This window comes from Dromaius novaehollandiae, chromosome 13 (assembly GCF_036370855.1).
Source record: "Dromaius novaehollandiae isolate bDroNov1 chromosome 13, bDroNov1.hap1, whole genome shotgun sequence".
Taxonomy (NCBI): Eukaryota; Metazoa; Chordata; class Aves; order Casuariiformes; family Dromaiidae; genus Dromaius; species Dromaius novaehollandiae.
In genome coordinates, this window is record NC_088110.1 from 5,079,500 (window position 1) to 5,100,855 (window position 21,356).

The following is a 21,356-nucleotide window of genomic DNA, read 5'->3' on the forward strand; positions in this document are numbered from 1 at the left end:
TCAACACAAATGTCAAGCAGGGAAACTCAAAAATTCAGTGTTAGAGCTCGGATGAACACTGAAGCCTGTTTGACAGTACCCATTAAAAGTTAACCCTTCTGGAAGCTCTTAAAGCTATGATTCACTTTACTTCCATTTGTTTTAGGAATGTTTCGCTGTATCCAGAAAGTATCGGTTAGTATTTCATTCCTCTTTGTTTGTAAGCATACTTCTCCATAGTAAGAATTATAGATGAGTTCTCTCCATTAGTTCCCCAACTAAATAAATCACACACAGAAAGTGTCAGTTACAGCAGTCTTCAAAACATGAGCAAGTGCTTTTATATTCCACAAGACCCACACCCCTGAGAACTGTCACGCGCTCAGCTGAGAAAGAGAAAAGGTATTCTAAAACATTTCTTCAGCAGGCTCGTTCATCTGAGAAGTCATCAGGAAATGATACATCAAGATGTTAAAACGATGCAAGACTCGCATCTAAATTCGGAAAAAAACACTAGAAAGGGGAATTACTGAGGATACAAAACTAGCATGTTCTCAGAAAAGCCAGCGCCCACTTTTCAACAAGTTGTGCTTTTGAGGGAGGCCCCTGGGAAGAATGCTTCTTCAGAAAACTTGAGTTATTAGGCATTAGTTAATTCTAAATTTTTTGCTAAGAAGTTCAAACTCCCTGAGAGCAGAAAAGGTGCCGTATAGGTGTCCTGTAGAACACCTCTGAAGATTTGACAGTAATATTTCCTTTTTTAGTTTGCTTCGGTTACTCCAAGGAAGAGGAAAAAAAAATGTTAAAACCATGAAGAATTTCAAAGTCATTCTTTTTAAATAAAAAAAATACAGAATGTGCTCTGTAAAAAACAAGTGCTTTGCAAAGCTGACTTCACCATGACAGTAATACTATATTTTGCCACTAACTTCTGGGGTTTATGGTTTGTCTTTTTCAAAGCAAAGCGTGTATCTGGAGAATCCTACCCTTCTTACCACTCAGTATCAAGACAGTTATTTGCTCATGCTTGTAGAAGTTTTGTTTTGTTTTGTTTTTTAAGAAACACTCTAACAAAGTAAATGCTGAGACAGTCAATTGCTTCAACCACTACATCCTTGACAAGCAAATCTTAAGCATTGTCTGTGGACAGAATCATGCTGTTTTAAATATAAACCCACAATACAGCTTATCATATGGATAATTGCTTTACAGATATTAACCTAATACACCCTTCCTTTTCCAAAATGTTTATACAAAACTCTGAGTGATGGGCATTCACTTCTTCCTGCTACCAACATGCCTTGTAGGTTCAGAAGTAAGCATACTTAATCAGCTCAAAGCATTTCTTCTCATCTGTAGAGAGAAAGGACACCCTCAAGTCCCTCCCCGCCCCCTTCTCCTATCCTGAAGCTTTTCCCCCCCCCCTCCTTTTTACCAAGCAGAAAAAGAAAAAGGTTAAGGAACCAAATGGATAGTCTGAGCTGAGTAATTGCAGTAGTTGTCCATTCAGTAGCAATACTAGCTAAAGCATTTCTACTCCATCAATTGCACTGTCCTGGCAAAGTGGCCCTTGTAGCTGTATGGTCAGCCAGATCAAAGACCTGCTCCAACTAAAAAGTAACAGAATGGGAAGGAGGGTGAATTCTCCACCACCGCCACGTGAATCAGGTCCCTATTCTGGGTCTCCTCAAATCATCCTAGCACACGACAGGACTACAAAAGGGCAAGAGCCATTTAAAATCAGCACCACAATGGTAGAAATACCCTTGGAACCACAGCCCACAAATCACTTTATTCTATATGGATTTCAGTATGACATGCAAATTTATCTTCTCTAGAATTAGAATATGGAATCAGACCAAAGATACAAGTGAAAACAAAAACAAATAAAAAAAAAATCCACCCCTTTTGGGTTTTCTCAGTTTTATAAAATCACATAAGTCAAGTTTGTTTAGCTGTGTTAAAATCTTTTACTACTTAGATTAAATGCAACAGCTTAAAATGCAAACATGCATAAAAGCTGCACACATTTGATTCAGTAGGGCTCTGGCAATTCACACAGGCAAACTTTATTAATAAGTCAATTGCCTGTGTTACAATGCGGCTACTGTAGTTTAAAAAGGAAGAAACAGATTGGCATTTGCTATATCAACTTATTGTCACCTAATTATATCATTTATCTGGCTACAATAACTTTTTAAAGTCTTAATGCATCACTGAAATATAAGCACATTAATACATCTATGTAAGATGCATAGAATGGGAAAAAAGGGAGGGAAACCTTCTGAACAACTTACAATTTTCTAACCACTTACCGAAATATAGGGGTATGGCCAGGCTTTGGTTTGTTCCAAGTAAAGTGCGAAGGAACAGAAAGAAATTGGTCTCCAGGCAAATCTTTTTTCAAGCTGTGTTGAGATCCAGAGCAGTCATCTACTGCAGTTTCAAGGGATGACGATAAGTTTCCCTGTTCTTCAGGGCAGAGATCAATTTTTCCAGATAAAGTGGCAGTTTGATCCTCTGAGGTCTTTCTTGTTTTGAGAGGGATGTCAGTCTCTGTACAACACTGAAATGGTGAAAGGCCAGAATTAAGACCTTGTACGTTATGAATAGAAGTGTTTAACCACGTGTCTTCTGTTATGCTTCCTCTGGGGGAATGGCCAGGTGATGGAGTTGGAGAATGGTGAGGAGACAGAGAACCAGCATAGCAAATCTCAGCACTGGAGTGTCGTCGTTTCCCACAGGGAGATGTAGGTCTTGATGAGGGCCTTGATGTTGGTCTAGGGCTTAGCCAATTTTCATCTGTAATACTAGTTCTAGGAGAATGACAGGGAGACTGTCTAGGTGACAAGGCATGCCCAAATCCATAGGGTTGTTGCCAAGATTCATCACTGGGACCTCTCGGAGAACCACCAGGAGATGCCAAAGGAGAGCCAAGGGTGAATCGAGCAGCTGCTTCATTTAGCTCTGAGTCTACATCATCATAAACATGGGAAATGGATTCACAGGAGGAAGCATCTGAAAACCAGCTTCTGGAGGAAATGCTGCTGGCAGGGCTTGGACTAAGGGATGATTCCCTATATGATGGCTCAAGAGGAAGATAGAGATGGTCCCGCGACGGCCTTTCCATATACTCATTTTCTGTGCCATTTGTGTGCAATTCATCTTCATTGGCTTCGATCCCTTGATGACAGTTAGGTGAAATAGATGTAATTTGAATACTAGGGCACTCGAAGGGTTTGGGTCCACCTAGTGGACTGTACTTGGATTCCGGTACCTCACAAGTCCCTTCATAGTTCTTATGACTCTGAAGTCTTGCAGGTGGTGACAGAGGAGAGGAGTGAGACTGCAGTCCATGGCGAGGAATACAAATTGGCTGATTTACGGATGATGGTGGTTGGTCTACATTAAAGATGTATATGGATGCACAGTCATCTGACTCAAGATCTGAAAAAGGAATAAGAATAAAAATAAACAAAAAGGAGGAACAGGGAGTCAGACTGCAACACTAAAAATGCCCCAAATGCACTAAAATCTTTTGTTTCCTAGGTGTGTCCCAATTCCAACATCCCAGACTTCTCACAGTGCTCTTTGGACTAGCAACACAACATAAAACTCATCTCTGTTTTAGATTTTTCAAAAGATCTAGGCTGCCCAAGATAATGGCTTAGTTTTCTATCGTAAACATTGTTTTAAACCAGATTCAGCAGTTTACACACATCTTTAGTAAATGAAAACATAGCATACATAGAAAATGGGTTTAAAATCTTGAAAAGATCTAAACTGGAGCACTCTATTCAAAATGTACCTTTCGTAACTACGGTCCATTCTAAGTAGTTCATAAATTAAACTTTATCATAATCCATTAAAAATGTAATCTCCTAGATAGACACATGAACAAATACGATACTTTCCGCAATCCCACTAGTCAATACTTTTAAGTACTAGGATATCATATGCATAATATTTACATCCTTTAAAAATAAAAGGCATCTTACAGTGATCCAGCCTTCGATGAAGATTATAAACAAATACAAACATTCAATCACAAGAGGCCTAACAAGAAACATTATTAAAGACATTATGAAGAATCTTATATCAAAGAGTGCTTTCTGGTTGCTTATAAAACTCTCAAGCACCCATCCCACAGAACAGCATTTTTCAAGGCTAGTCTCACCACATTTGAGTGCAAGTTGTTTATCCAGCATAAGAAAAGGCAAAACAAAACATTCTCAAATCTCTCAAACTTACGCAAAATACAGCAAGTATTCCAAAGAAAAACAAGCAGTCAAGAGAGAGCACAACAAAGTCAGCAGTCATCTGCAGACAACAAAGTCATCTTGTATAACTTAAGCAAATTTTCTTGCCTTGCTTCTCAATATTGAATTAACTGCCATTAAGAGACATTTGTCTCTGAAACAAGATTAAAAAACACAGCTTTCTCCTTATTTTGTAACCACTATGCTTCCACTCTTGTTTCTTTGCATCCCCACCAGACCCTGAATCTAGCCTGTTAATTATAACATGCCATGTAATGATAACAAGAACTGTTAATGATATTGTTTCAATAATCTGAGTAATTCATTTTAATGCTGAACCGCTTTGAGAGCTTTCAGCCTGTCACTAACATTTAACACAATCTTTGTTAAAATTATTCTATTTCTAAAATTTATGTGTGTTTTTTGTTTAAACAGTTTTTTTTCCACAGTAGTAGGGGAACATTTTGCAGAAGCATATATAATGTTGTGAGAAATGAACTGTTCCTGCATCAGAGGTAATGATGAAACATCATATTCATATGATTATTTTCCAGAAATTCAGAGTGAATAAGATTAATTGCATCTCCTATATTAGCGGATTTTGATGGTTTTTGTCCTCAAGAACATGCAACTGTCCAGGCAATTACTGCCCACACCATACTGCTTCCTCATCCTGAGTATCAGTGGCATATGGATATTTTTCCAGTCTTTTCAGATTTCAAGATTCATTAAAAGTTATCATTAGCCTGAAGACTTTCTAACCAAATCCTTTTGCACTGCTAGCTAGAAGTTACTTTACCTTGATCATTTAAAAAAAAAAAAAAATACACATATTTACTCTAGTAGATGTTTTAGTACTGTCCCCTAATTGCTGCCTTGCTATCTGAAATAAAGTTGGCTTTTCAAATAAATCTATTCTCTCTCTCAATCAGATTAAATATCCACACAGGAAACCATATATTTTAGGCCTTTCCATGATCAAAAATATTAGGAAGTCAATCAAATTGACTTTTCTGTTAGCAATCACCTTAAAATTAATTTAAATCCATTACTCCTAAAAATCTCCTCAGAGACAACAAAAAAGCATTTTCAAATAGAGAGAAAGTATACTGTTATCAAAGAACAGGTTATGTTCTTGATACCCTTTAAAAAAAATGGCTGAAGTTTCATGGGCAGAGAGCTGCATGTATGTCATTCATTAAAGGAGACACAAAAATGCATTTAAGACTAATATTAAGCAGTTTTGTAAGTATTATATAATTTCATATAGTATATGTATTTATCTGTATTACATAATTACATCATTAACTAGTATTACATGCATTAAGAGCACAGGACACTGTCACAGACTGATTTCTAAATATGCATACACTAATAGGATCAGGTTACTCAGGAAGGACTGTTCCACGTATCATACAAACAATTAACACAAGCCTGTTATATTGAACACTGTGTCAAAACCGTATCTTTTGTCTAGGATAATAAACAAAAGTCACCTTCTTTTTAAATCACCATATATATTTTAAAACTTTAGTTGGAAAAAAAATCTTTTTCTTTTTGCTGTTTGCAGACAGTAGCCAGTTACAGATTTTCGATATCTACTGGTATACTTGTAAGTAAGATGTCAGATATTTTTACTTCCTAATTTATTACTAGCATTAGGACTGTAGGTCAAGAAAGAAAAAAGGCAATCCTAACACAAGGATGATGTAAAAAACAGCAACTAAACAATTATCCAGGTACTCAAATACTTAGAAATAAAAAGTGATAGGTAAAGACATTTTGAAATAATAATAAAAATGTTATAGGAAAACCAAACTCAGAAAACTTTGAGTCCTGTGTAAAACCCATTTATTGTCATGAACGGCTTTAGGAACAGTGGCAGCACATTCCTTGGGTTAAGACTCTCACCATAGCAGAGTGTTATTTTCTTTCAGCAATAACCAAAAAAACTTTAAATACTTAAGACAATTTGTCAACTTTCAGTGTCACGGGGGTTTACAAAAAAGCAGATGTGCAGTCAGACTTTAAGTTTCGCAGAGCTGAGACGGAAAGATCAGATGAGCACAAAAGCATAACAACTGGGAGGAGAGAGGGAGAAGACGGAAGGAGGCAGAAGACCGGGCTGCTTTGGCCTCTCTCCACGACAAACATGCGCTAATGAGTCTGGCATCGCTTTCTCCCGTTACCCCTCCCCAGCAGCCTACGCCCACACACTCAAAAACAGGAAGCTAGAAACCATGGGTAAGGGCTATGCATCTAACGAACCCCAAATCCCCAAAGTATGCTTCAGACTGCAGAAACAATGTATTTTGAAATCTAACTCACCAAAACACTGGGTACAATTACACTGATTACAATCTGTTAGTTGCTGGTATGAAGAACAACACTAACTAGTAAGATCTTACCGTCTCATTAATTCTGCTATATACAGACTGCCTAACAAGTTCCTAAAATATTCACCAATAACCATTTTTGTCATAGCAAAGAATGTAGAGATAATCCAACGTGGAATATCCCTCTTACTAATTTGAAGTTACTAGTAAAGCACATAAAGTTGGAATACAATTTGGGTAAAAGCAGCCATGAAACAATATGGCTGACAATCCTTAAAATGATAAGGAGTAGGACCAGCTCTAAAAAAATCCAGCACAGAAAGTCTCACAGAAGGCAACTGCAAGGCAAAAAAGAGATATGGAGAAACCCAAGGCGGGGGTGGGGGGAAGAGTTATGAAAATCTAGTAACTCAAAAGGAGAGCTACTGTATCCAAATAATCCTGTTGCGAGAAGGAAAGTAGTACTCTAAGAAAAGTGAAGTTGACCAAGTCATGAGGCCTTCACTGACCTTAAAATATAAAAAGACAACATTCAAGAAATGGAAACCAGGTCAGATTACTATGGTAGGGCATAAAAACCACCATAAGCACATGGAGGCAAGACCTGAAAAGCAAAGATGTTAGGTAGAACACACGCAGCAAAAGACAAAGACCAAGAAAAGCACTGCTGTTCACATCAAAAGCCTGACCTGACCATGAAAAGACAGGTGCGTTAAATGCTTTTTTCTTCAGTAAAGTCACTGAGTATATTGGTAACAAAGTTAATAGCAATGCAGAATGAAAAAAAACTGGACTGAATAAAAAGCTAGTAAGTGCTGAATAATTATGGATCAGTCAGTTTAACTTCACTTTTAGGAGTAATATTAATAGTTTATTTGGCCCAGTAAGTATTTAAAAGAATACAGAGAAACAAAACAAGACAATGTTTATCAAGAACAAAACCGTATCAAACACATTTTGTTTTATGACTGATTAAGAGGCTCTTGTGTATCGCACAGAAAGAAACCCAGCTTTGTTTCAGCTTATTAAGGCATCTAACACTACCTTGCATGGAGAAGATGCTGAGTCTTTAGAAATTTGGTGAGGTCCTCTCTGCTCCTTGCTGCAATCAGGTCTGCTACTGAGGGTTCACAAAAGTTAGAAGATGCCCTATACTCACACAGTGTATGTTAGCTATATAAAGCTGCACACTTCTATTTTAATTCTGCATCAGCTGTCTGTGTCATACTTTATCAATGAGAGCCAAAAGGTCTGTCATTTCAAATGTACATTTGCTACCATTTGGAAAACAGACTAGTTTATAGGAGCTCCTGTGCAGCATTAAAACAATGCTGTCTCATCTCTCACTAAACTGCTAGCTACCCTTCAATGCAAGTTGTCTAACTGGGGAATATAGTTAAATAATATCCAGAACAGCTGTTCCCAAAGTACATTTTGCTTGCTATTTGCTGCATCAGACTGCACATTCAGGACTAGTTATGCTTGCCCACCAGTTGTTCACTCCTCAGCAATGTCCTTGCACACGCATATGTGCAGCTGTGCAGTGAGGCAAATTTCTTCACGGAAAGAAGGTCAATTACTATCAAACGTCTGAACACAAGCCCTGTGCCAAAATTATCCAAATCACTTTATTGTTCTAGGTTTGTAATCTCATAAACAAACAGGTTCTGACAATAAGAGTTGTCATAAGGTACTAAGAAAGTGCAACATGACCTAGGTCTCATAAAAATACTACTGTGAAAACAGTATCAGTAATCAGGCCCTTTAAATAGCATGAGGAAAGACTTGAGCATTGCCACAGGCACCATGTGTGTTCTCAGGCAAGTCACATAATCTGTGTCTCCATTCCCAAACTGTAAAAACAGAATGACAGCCTCTTCTGTTTTTCAGGTCTCTTGTGACAGTACTATTAGCTCTTTCCAATCACAATGCTACTATAAAGATGGCCACAGAAATTTCTGTAAACAAGAACAAAAAGCATAACCAGCTCCATTTTTAATTGATTATTCTCCTGATTTGCTACAAACCACATCCATACTTCTCGAGATGGAAGAGGAGTCTTAAGCTTCACAAAGAACCAAAATATCCAATAGGGGTAGTTTTCCTTTTGTGCAGTTAAAACGCCAATTAACTGATCAGCCTTCTTTTTAGCACTCTATCAAGCTAAAGCTCTATAATGAGATATTTACCTCAATTTTCCAATGCAATCTGAGTTTTCCAGAGAAGCTTCCTACTTTCCAGAGCAAGCTTAAATGTCAGTTCTAGTGGGCAACTTAAAAACAATCAACCCCCAAAAACAGAAAAGTACAGCAAAGCATTAGTCTATATGGACTATATCCAACTAGCATAAGCCACTAAATACAGTATTAAAAACATAAACTGTGAAAACAATTAGGGTAGGGATTTGGAAGGCTTTTAGCGGGGAAAACACATCCTTATAGTCCAAGCTTAGCAGCACACAAAACAGCGCTACAAGTTCAGGTTCCAGGAAAGGATGATTTACAACAAACAGCATTTCATGAAGGAGTTCTCCTTGCTCAATGGTTTTGTGCTCTGTTTCATGCTCATATCAGATTACTTAAAAGGATAAAAATAAGTTTTACTCCTGTCAGTCATGTATGCTAGAGGCAGCTCTGCTGCGCCCATGAGAATTTCACTCATTTTCTCGTGTTCAGCAAGGATTCCGGAAACGCACAAGAGAAACAATCTTCTCTACAGTGAAAAGTGAATCTCTTCCAAATTCTAGTCTGGATGAGAATTAATTATCCTCAGTACAAACTGCAGAGAAGTAATGAAGCTGCACTAGTTTAAGCAAGAGAATAATACAGCATGCCAAGTGTTTACAACTGACACTGTATAAAATAAGAACAGACTGGCACCCAGGGTGTAACTACAGACTGTTTTTTTCAGCAGCAACTACCCTCCCACACACACTGACACACAAAGGGGGAGGGGGAAAAACAAGATCCCCACAAGCTACCCAGACCATTCTGGCAATATGATTTACAGTCCAGGAGCATAAACACCTGTCTGTATACACAAGTGACAGGATGACAAACTCTAGGACACAGAGAGAAACAAGCAACCAGGAACTCCAGGTGGTTTCACTACCAAATAAAAATGTAACATGCGACTAAACCCTTAGGCCATAGCCTGCAATGCATTTAAACTAGAATGGCTGTCCTAGCGTACATCAAGTTTCAGCCAGAAGTAGCAGAATTAAGTTCCAAACAGGGAAATTACGGTCATAAAATTTTATTTGACATATAAGAAAAATAGACTAAACAAAAATGAAAAGCAAATGCATCTGCTTAAGCCATAAGCACATTTTAGAGTATGATGTACTTCAGTTGCTGCAAACTGAGTTGATCTCAGTTGAGAAGTTTTTTTCCTATTTGTTTCTAATATACATTTTCATGAACTTTTGTAGCAGTGTGTGCTTTGAGATGTGCTGATAAACAGTGATATACAAAGCAGGTAAAGAATCAAGTTTGTAACGGTGAGTTTCAACAAGAATTAGTCATTCCAAGTTCAGTTACAAGAACAGCGGAACAAGCGGTACAAGCAAGCGAAAGTGCTAGGCAATGTTTATACCTATGTCGCCTCAAACCCTCCCAGTACTTCTGGTTGATTACGGAGGGGGACTTGAAATGAAAACTTCTCAGAGCTTGTGGTTCAGTATTTAAGAATTATTCATTAACATTCACAATGGGTTAAAAAAGAGAAATAAGATTTTTACCTGTTGCTTTAAAAATCTGTATATTCTACAGGTTCTTCCAGATTCTTTTTCTGTTTGTGGTACCTCATTCAAGAGGGTATACTGCTTTACTGCATGATACCCTAGCAGCAAAAATGGAAGCCGTTGCCCCCCCGGTTTGATGAAGCCCCATTAGATATTAAGCAGCAGAAAGAGAGGCAGCTTAACACCACCCAACAGTTCAGAGGTATTCAAAGCGACGTTAAGGCCTTTGAGGATATTCTTACCAAAACTGACAGGGCAGTACCTCCATTCAACAGCTTTAACAGCCTATTTTGCCACTGTATATCCTGAAGATAAAGTACATTACAGTATATGATCAGTTACTAGTATTTGTGAAATTGTGGGACTGCAGGGCTGTAGAGTAAATCTGGTATGTGTAGACATGCTAACTGAGAAAAGATTGAGCGCTCTGAAACTGCTCTGCTTTGCCTCAAGCATAGGAAGAAGACTGATTGCAAAGACAAGTGAGGATGTCAGGCAGCAACTGACTGAAAAGAAAAAGGGAATTATGTGCTGTAGTTGCCAGCCTAAGATTTGTCTAGCTTCTTGGCACTGCAGGCCAATTTCTCCTCCACGACCCAGCTCCTCCCTTTGTGGAGGCAAAACTAATGGACTCCATAAAGGGTTCTCCAGCTACTCAAAGTTCGGGTTTATGCTGTATCTACGAACTGAAATCCTCACCTACCTGCCCACATGGATGCCCTTACCACTGATCAGCTTTTAATGCCAAGGAGCTTACTGAAAGCTACTGGCTGCTCTGTACAGAGACACTTCCAGGTCTGCAGTCTGCTCCAGTCTCTCTGAACCAAGCACTGAGCAGAAACTCAACTTCCAAGACCAGAGTGCTGATGTAGGGCCATGGCAGACAAAACAAGATAGGAGCATGCAAGAAAATGGATAACCTATTTACACGAGAGTACGGTGGCATGGGCTGGGGTCTCTGTGGATATAGGAAGAAAAAGAGTGCAACGGCAAAAAGGTTGAGGGGGAAGAGGTTAAGTTACACAGTAACAGGAGGAGAGACTGAAATGGGGGCATGCCTCTTGCTGTTTGCCAAACACAGCATGACACAGAGACTGAGAACTAGCAATGGTAGTATCTGAGCAAACTAGTCTGGGAACCCTTCACCTCGACAAAACTACGCTATATTTCTGCAGCTGCCATACAACAGGACAGAGGACATACCTCTCCGTCCCACAGCAGGCAATCCTACTCTAGTCAGTTGAGCTGGAAATCGAGTAAATGATTTGACGAGATAATAAAGGGACCATATAGTTAACTCAGTATCTCATACAAGTATTATTATAGACTCCGGTCAGTATATTTTATAATACAGCTTTAATTTAGACTTCATTGTGAACTAAACTCAAAGGTAGCCTAAGTTAAGGGACTGACATGAGCCAGAATGATATTCTGAAACTTTCCTGTTTCCTCAGCTGCTCACATCAATGTAGAATCAGCAACACCTTGAATTCACTTTGCTAACTGATTGACACAGTAAGCATAATAGACAGAAAGCGGAATCAAACAGCCAAGCAAAAAAAGGGGAGGCTGAAGTAGACAAGAAACCCTCTACAATTTTCCACACATTAAGAGTCAAACAGAGCAAGAATGCAGGTCTTTCAGCTACTTTCAGAACATTCCTCAAAAATACTACAAATGAGACCTTATTAGCATACCTCATGACCACACCACAGGCTAACCTTTAAAAACTCTGCATCCCTTTCTAGAGTCCTAAATGGCCTGTATTTATACCAATGGGAGTGGAGGCTCCACCAGATACTGTACTAAATCAATTCTGAACAAGCAAAAACCCTCCAAGAAACAAAAAAGCTAAGCAATTTGAAAAATAGTTGCATTTGCTGCTCTAAAGCCTAAACCTGACAAGTTACACTGATGAAATATAGAAACTTGAACCTAATTTAGAGTAGCTATGCAAAGTGCAAAAAATGTTGACAAATTTTCTTAGTGCTTCTTTGCATTAAACTGCACACACTCTCTTGTGGCCTTTTCATTTGAGAAGTTATCCCAAATGACACTGCTAAAACCTTTTGTAATCATACTGTCACTCCATCTCCTCAGTTTGTTTTTGTCTTTGGTTAAAGAACAACTAATAGAAAGCATTTCATTTAAGATGCATCTAAGTAGCTATAAATTATTGCAGATCGTTATTATAGCCCATTTTCCAGTCACCAAAAGCAGCGAACCATTGTCACTAACAGCTAACACATGCAACCTGGATTTGTTACCAACTTGTAATTCTGGTTCTGGATTTTGTATTCTTTTCCAGTATAAAGACACAAAAGGTTACCTTGCAAAACAAGTTAGTTGGAGGTTAACACTTCTGGTTGTCATCCCAGCTAGGACCACTCACAATGACCATTCCCTCTCCAGCATAGTACAAATGCTGGTTATCACTGATTCACATTTAAATGGTCTCCCCATTTTTCCATTAACCCAAACAACATAAAACAATTAAAAATAAGGGATTAGAAAACCACTGTTCACAGCATTGGTTCCCCAAAAAAGGAAAATCTACATCTCCTAAAACACAAACATTGTTGTTAAATTAGTGAATTCAAAGTTACCTGCCTCCTGCAATCCTGAAGCTCGTATTACAGAAAATAAAAAGATCTAAGTCTGAACCCAAAAGTGATTCCAAAGAGGAATATTTACAAGTTTTCATGTACACCCTCCACAACCTGTTAAAAACAAACAAAAAAACCAGCTCCACCCATCAATTACTTTGTTAAATTAAAAATATTTCTCATTTTTAGAAGCATGGACTAATCTTCAAAGCACAGTCCTAGACACCATTCTTTTAACAAGTATTTGCTATTAAACTAAATGTTAACATGAACGATATGATTATACATTTTTGAGGTGATATATTTGTACCCGTTCACATTTCCACCTACAAAATGTCTTGTATGCAGCTTCATATTAAGTTTTTTTTTCTCTCATTTAAAAAAAACCCACAAAACCCAGAAAACAGACTTCACTTTTATGAACATATTCTTGACAGATCATTAGTCTGTAGCCAGATTCCCAGAAAGCTGATTCTTCTTCCCTTCCCCCAAGTACATAAAAAAGGAGACTGGACCTTCCAAATAAAACCGACAAAAATATCTTCTCTTCTGTCACACCTATCCTTCTTTGTCTGAAACGTAACCAGAAACATTTAACGCCACAGAGACATTTAATCAGAACAGCCATGTAAATGATTAAGTTCAGCTGTTCTGTAAACTCACGAGATGTGTAGCTCACAACACAGACCAAAAGCCCGCTTACTGATCACTTCCGCAGGTCTTCACCCTTAAACTGACCTTACCTGAACGACTTGAACAATTCTATAGAATTTTTTATGTCCTATTTTGCAGTATTTCACAAAAATGCTTATACAGATTGATGTTCTAAAGGCAGAATAGCATGCTGACTTGTCAATAAGCTTGCTCCTGCTTTGCAGTTTTACTTAGCCTTACTGATCATTTCACTCATCTTAAATTCCACTGTCATTTGAACCCCACGTGGCATGCCTGGACAAATGCAACGACTTGGATGTTGTTTTACAGGCTGGGCTTACTGCCAAGTCTGCTCCATGTACTTCCCTGGCCCACTAGGGCAGCTTTAGGCAACAGCTCCCATATTTACGCTATTGCTGTGAACAGCCAAACTGCTGCTTACTATTGAGTGAGGCGCAATCCACTCTCATTTCTCACTCGTTCAACAACAACATTACTTATTTGGCTACTCCTTTAGTGGGGTACGAACAACCATTTGCAGCCGTAGAACACAAACAAAATGAAAATGACCATGTTTTAAGCAGAGAATTTCCTTTTCCTCTAAAGAAAGACACAGTGTACTTCTAATTTTCAGAAATCCCTAAGAGAAGCACCTGCATAAATACCTTGTACCCTGCCCATCTCCCACATCCCAACTCTCAGCATGTGCTTTCATGCTACACTGTGCCCATCATTCAGATGGGGAGGGGGCAGAGGGCAAGATGCGTGTACGAATGGACAAAATAAGTGATATTCTGTCAAACAAGTGCTCTTTTTCAACTCTCTGTATTAGCACGAGTCTCGATGTGCTATGTAATGACCCACGAACCATATACCAAATCATGTAAGTTATGAAATTAGATAAGGTTCAACCACAACTGCCTTGAGACAGCATATAACAGTTTGAATTCTGCCAAATGGTTTCATCCTGGTCAAGCTTTATCCAAAGAGGGGAAATTTCATTTAGCCAGCATAACGTGAAAGAACATAACACATTTGAACACGTCCATTTCCCAGGATTACCAACTTCAGCTTCAGTCATAGCTACCTTACCTTTAAGAGCCAGGCAACTCCAACTTCATTGATAACAGATTTACTTTAGCACACACTTTTCTTTGATTCTTCCTCAGTACCTCTGTAAGTTTTCTTGAAGTCACAAGGTTCTTGTCACAGACCCTCTATTTTTGGCCAGATGCAGCTGTTTGGTTTTCCCCCCTCCCCTCCATCAGCAGATAATATAACCACAGGCTATGACTGATTTGCATCGTCTCCCTGTGTGTCATTCTTTAATGAGCAACGACACCAGCATCCTTCTACTAGGCTGTAAAACGGTAACTAAGTTTCCTCAGGTGGTGGTTCCTATTATATTTAGTGCTTCATACAAAAAAATAAGAAAAAAACAACTGTTGAAGTATCATTTATTTCTGGAGGAAGAAACAGATTCAAGCAATTTCTTCATTCATTACTTATAGAGGTACCAGTTGATTCTAGTCTTAATGTACATGAGCTCTCATTTGTATAGCAAATGTTTACAGACCAGCAAGGACAGCTATATTTATACGGATGCTTCAAATATGCGTATTAACCACAAGTGCCTTCTCCCCTACGCATTTATATAGACAATCAAATCTCGGCAGAATTAGAAGACCTTAAAAAGGAAAAACTTCAGGCAAACTGTACAGGTGTGCAGACTGGTCTCTTAAAAAGACATCAGAAGATCATGAGTCAGAGTTGCGCTTACTCAGCTAAGGAAAGCAAACTCTGTAGCAGCTGTGGATCAGAAGTATATGATAACAATGATTTTCAGTGAGAGTAACCCTCAGTCAGCTCACACCTTGTGTGCACCAGTTATTGCCAGCATCCAGCCCTAAATTTTCTGCTCAGTCTAATTATGAGACTGCTTTCTTCCCTACCACAACTCGACTTTCTTATTACTGCCTACCTCATTCACCATCTTAGGAAAGAACAAAAAGTTCAAGCATTCACTGCAGACTTCTGTGAATTGTTTAGCTCATTTTCTACTCTCTGCCTACAACTCTGACAGCAAAGATGAGTACAAATTTAAGAAGTGAAGAGGAATACTTCGGATACTAATGATCAAGGCAAGGCCATGAACACTAATATTACAGTGGTGTTTCAGTACAAGCCATCAATTTTAAGACTCTTAGTACACACCTAAACTAAATGACACATGTACAGTGGAAGTTTTTGCTACAGTGCTGGTCATCTCTTCAAAGCACTTAACACATGCGCAGGTGGTAACTGCTGAGCAGCCCAAGTATCTCATAGGTACTAATAGAGAAAGAAGGCCAGATACTGAAACCTTTAAAAGAAAAGCTCAGATACCACTTTGATGTCACAAGTAAAACACATATTTCAATCTAGAAACTGAGCAACAACCTTGAAGCAGTAAGCTAATGAATTGAAGTGAGGAGAAAAAAACTCAAAAGAGTTTTTTTCCCCAAATAAACTATAATTCCAAATCCAGACATATACTCCTTATTCAGAATTAGGCTCTAGCTCGCAAAGATGTTTTGGACTGTCACCAAGTTCACCACAGAACCTGGATATAAAGACCTGTTTTCTTTTCAGGAGGTAAGAAAGATTGTGAGAAATAATTAATCAGTAACAAGGTTGCTAAATAGTATTACTTAAGTCACAGGAAATATCAAAAACTCTTTTCACTTTAAGTTTCATAGTTTCTAAGTAAATAAAACAGACTTTATGAACAAGAACTACAAGGAGGATAATTTTACACTTGCCAAAGTAAAAAATTTTCTGTACTTTTAAAACACTAATATTTTGGGAAACAAAAAAACCAAACCCAATAAAGATGATTACTTAAGTTGAAAGTAATCATGTAATAAGATGTTCTCCTTCCCTAGTTCATAATCAAAGAATAAAGGTTGGGAGGAGAGGGGGAGGAGAACTCCAGATACTGCGCTATTCTACTGGTTTACAAGACATCATCCCGTGTCTCTCTTTTAGAAGAATTTGTCAGAAACAACAGGAAAGCTTTAGACAAGAATCTGAACTGCACTGTCAACAACTTGTCCGTCAAACCTTCCTAAGTAATTAAAGAATTCATTTGCTGGACACCAAACCACTTGCAGCCTCTGATTTTCAGTCAGTCCCCATTCCACATACCAAGAAGCAATAATTTTGGATGTTACAGAACCTTGCAAGATCCTGAACTCCCAAACTCAGCATTACATAGCCTGAATTCTTTAAAGGCCCTTACCTTGTAGAACTGCATCCCTAATAATAGAACAGAAACCCTTAAAAAAATTCAGCTAAAGAAACAATCACAGCACTTCATATTTGCTCCATTTTTGCACAACTTGGCATGTAAACAGTATGCCTCACCCTCAACAGGGTTTTTAACAGTTGTGAAGACCATATGACAATTTACTTGCTTAACTTTCCCAAAATTACACTGAAGAGTACTGCAAAATGGCGGTGGGGGGGAGGGGGGCAAAGGGGAAGTACAGTAAGGGGGCAGTGGCAGAGGAAAGAAGAATATTCAATTATTCAAGTGTCACATATTGTATCTCAAAAATTCCTTCATTAAAATATCCCAACATGGTGGCACCTCAAATGCATGAATTTCCTAAGTTAGTTACATGACAGTCTATTTTACTAGACTGTGCTGGAACTCAACAATACTGTGATCACAATACCGTGATTCAAATGCCTGTTCTGGCATTTCAGATGCAATGGGTATAATGCACCAAGATGCAATCAGATGCTACTTTCTTGTTAAACAAAGCAGTTTAGCAAGGAAAAACATATCAGACATTTGGTTGACTTCAGAGCGCTCTACAACATTACCTCGGAGCACTGAAGGCCTGAAAATTATTTTGTCAGAGCAAGATGAAGCTCAGCAGTATGTAGAGCTGCACCACCTGTTTTGAGCAGTAAGGGACAAGAACACAAAATTATCAGAGCACAAGAGATCTTTGGCCCATCTCTTCACAGATATTTTAAACGCTAAGCCAGATATTTTCAAAAGGTACTTAGTGCCTAACTTCCATTTAAAGGTATCTGAAGAGCTTTGGACAATTTCATATTTAGGGACCACTGGAGCAAACTCTTATTTCACTTGACAAGGTACATTAAATGGGCAATGCCTTTGATTTTAAGTATGCTGCAGAGGCTGTAGTATTAGACTACGGACTTCTAACCACCTTTCATGTGTACTCCTCCTCAACAGAAACTATGCTGTTTGGATCAAGCACGCAAGCACTACTGTAGAACATTAGTCTCAATTCCTGCCACTTAGACAAAACTAATGAGTGCATTAGTTCTAGTGTCTTATAAACAACAGAGAAAGTGTTCTGTGTAATAAAAGTTGGTTTAATTTCTCCAATTGACTTTTGATCTACAGACTTGGATTAGCATTTTCTTAGTACTTCAGAAAACAAAAGTATGCTAAACAAAATGAAGAAACAGCTCACTTTTGGTTTTGATTAAAAATACATTTAAAAATAAAAATATATATATTTTATAGGTATATTCATAAAAGAATAAAATCCTCACAACACTACAGTAGTCCTGGCCAGGTAAAATAAAGTGTTAACATAGATTTCCATGATAAGTTAGTATTGGACACTTCTTTCACACAGATGGCGATCCTCATCCCAAACACCTATAGAGATATAGCAGAAAGCATATGAACTTGTCTTCAATGATCACGCAAAACTTGCTAATTTAAATATTATCTACTTCAAATTAAATAACTTTCCCTATCACCAATATCTTTTACTATCAGTATACTTAAGAAGAAAAAAAGAAAAAAAAAACTTCCTGCATTTGTTTTGCTGCACAACTGACAACAGCAGTAAGTTATATGGGATTATGAAATTTGCTTTAGGGAGACATAATAACTTTTGTTCATCTAACTGATATACTTGGATGATGGGGAAATACAAGATTTCTAGCATGAGTCCTCTCTTATATAGAGTCTGGGTCTTAATAGGTGAAACACACAGGCAGAATTATCAACTAAACTGTGGCACACCTTGTAAGAGACTACTTGGAAGCAGAGACCTATTCTAACCCGTCCACCTCAAGACCGCACCTCTGCATAGCAGGCCAGATCATCTCAAGTATTTCACAAAATAGTGAAATTACTGAGTTATGCACGCAAATGCAGGATTTCATTCTTATTCAAAGCTATGGCAAATGGATCAGTTCATGATCCAAATATCACATTTACAAACATACATGTAAAAAAAAATTAACTCATCAAGCATGAAAATTTCTCTCTAGTCAGACTAATATCTGAACTATTCATTAAGGAACGCTACCAAAATACAAACATTATGAATGTGAATTGAGTAGTATTTCTAGTTTTCTGAGCAACTTGTTTTCTCATTCTCATCGCTGACTGAGTAGCCTAGTTCAGATTACTAGCTTTATGTGAAAAGAGTCACAAAGAGAAGTTGGGTGGCTGCAATTATTTTTGCTGTAACTTATTAACATTCCCTAGTGTTCCTCCTTTCACTTCTACACATCCTGTTCACATGGCACCATAATGCATTTATTTTGGCTAGCAGAAGTCAGGTTCCCTTCCGAAAAGCATGATCTGTTTTTTTAATACTCCTGTCTATTCCACTAAGTTGGAAAATCAGAAAGGAAAATCCCCTCTTCTTCAGAGGAATCTGCAATGTAAACCTCAGGATCACAAGAGTTAAAGATGTTTTCAGAAATTAATCAGAGTGTTCACACTGGATTGTATACTGACTGTATCAAACATTTTTTTTTCTAATCCACTTATGCACACAACCAAGTACGAGAACAAAACAACATGGCTGCATCTTTTAGCCTGGATACAATCGTGTTTCAGACCTATCTTATCACCTAGCCAGTTAACCTTAACAAAGCGTGCATATCCAATTAAAACTTATTTCGAGTAGGTCAGAAGAGGAGCATGCTGCCATCGACCTCCGGTACAGCCACACTCCGAACAGCTGGACGTTATGCACACGGTAATTTGCAGGGAATTCTTTTATTTTCTGCTGTTTAAAGGAATACAGTTTTTTCCTAACATGACAAAAGAGAATAAAACTGAAACACTAAAAAGATCAGCACATATATCACGGGAATCAAACCGTCGTCGTATCTGGCCGTGCAAGACCTCGCACGGACACACACACACGCGGACGGGAGCTCACAAAACACACCCGGGCGGAATTACGCGGCTCCGCGCAGCGGGACGGCGCGGGGGCAGCGCTTTGATCTCGGCAGCCCCAAATAAGTCTCTGCTCCAGGTCCCATGTTATTGACCTTGTTATGTCAAGCGCCCGATTTAACAGCCGCGCTGCTCCGCGGGCGGGCCTCGCCGACCCCCGGACCCCCGCCCCCGCGGCGGCCCCTCCCGCTCGCCCGGGGGTAGCGGCGGCGCTGTCCGGCCGCGGCCCCCCCGCGCCCCTGGGCCGGGGGCAGCGGCGCCGCGCGGCGGCTGCGGCCTCGCGGGGGAGGGACGGCGCCTCCCCCCCACCCCCGGCTCCGCGGGCGGCGGCGGGGCGGGCGGCGGCTCCCCCCCCCCGCGCTCGCCTTACTCGGAGGAAAACAGGAAGCCGAGCCCCCCCCGCGGCGGTGGGAGGGGAAACACCGCGACCCGGCGGGCGGCGGGCAAACGCACCTGCAGGCCCCAGCGGCGGCCCGGGGCCCGGCTGCCCGTCCTCCCCGAAGATCAGCCTGAAGTCGAACTCGTCGGTGGCGCCGCAGTTTGCCGTAGTCATGGGTTTGGCCGGCGAAGCCCAGCGAGACCCCGCGTCGCCCCGCCGGGCCGCGCTGCCGGGCTGGGCTCCGCGCCGCCCCTCAGGGCCGCCTCATAACACCGGGGGGCGCGCGGCGGGCCGGGGGGGGGCGCGCGGGGAGGGGGCGCGAGCGGCGCGCGCGGGGAGGCGGCGGGAGCGGCGGCGGCCCCAGCGCGAGCTCCCCTGCCCGGGCGCCTTCTGTCAGTCAGGGGGGAGGGCGCCTACTACGGGCCCCGGCGCGCCCCGCCCCCGCACGCCGCCCCGCCCCGCCCCGCCGCCATGCCCCCGGGCGGCCTCCCCCCGCGGGCCCGCCGCCCCGCCCCGTCCTGCCCCGCCCCCGCCGCCGTTTCCCACACTTGGTCCCTCTCACGCGGCGTTCGGCGGGTGACGTCGGCGGCACCAACGGCTCCTCGTGACCCGCGCCCATGCCGCTGCGGGAGGAGCGACGCCTCGCGGCCCGTCACGTAGCGCGGCGTGAGCGCCCCGCGCGCGCTCCCGCCTCCCGCCGCCGCAAGGGCTGCCGGGAGTTGTAGTTGGTTGGTCGGCTCGGCGGGGCCGGGCGCTAGCGCCCAATAGGACGGAGCCAGCTGAGCACAAAGGGGCGGGGCAGCGGCACAGCGCCGCGCGGGTGCCACGTGTCGCCCGTCCCGCGGCCGGGCGGAGGGCGCGCGCGGGGCCCGGCTGTTGCTTGCGGCCGTTGCGCGGCGCGGCGAGGCGAGGCGAGGCGAGGGGGCGCGCGGGGAGAGCGAGGGCTATGGCTATGGCTATGGCTATGGCTATGGCTATGGCTATGGCTATGGCTGTTGCAGGCGTCTGGAGAAGCCCGCGTGTGAAGCCGCCCTGTCAGGTGCAAATACGAATCGCAGATGTTCGCCTGTCAGGAGACAAAGGAGTCGAATCCTTCGGGGGAGGGGGCAAGGGTTTCGTATTAGCGTCTTAAAAAATTGCGCGCAAGCAAATGGCGCTTTGTCGGTATA

At 40.9% G+C, this 21,356-nt stretch overlaps 1 protein-coding gene across 3 annotated transcripts in view; it reads right to left on the reverse strand.

Moving 5' to 3' along the window:
* The window catches only part of NFATC3 (nuclear factor of activated T cells 3), a 79,078-nt gene extending 58,444 nt beyond the window's left edge, over nucleotides 1-20,634 (reverse strand). For 2 of the 3 annotated variants that reach the window (XM_064519496.1, XM_064519494.1), the window contains exons 1-2: nucleotides 20,262-20,634; nucleotides 2,295-3,426 (exon numbers count right to left, since the gene is read on the reverse strand). In XM_064519496.1, coding sequence (XP_064375566.1) covers nucleotides 2,295-3,426; nucleotides 20,262-20,361 — 1,232 coding nt within the window. In that variant the 5' untranslated portion in view covers nucleotides 20,362-20,634. The remainder of the gene's footprint in view (nucleotides 1-2,294; nucleotides 3,427-20,261) is intronic. The other variant, XM_064519495.1, reaches the window with a different exon arrangement.
* Between the last annotated feature and the right edge of the window lie 722 nt (nucleotides 20,635-21,356).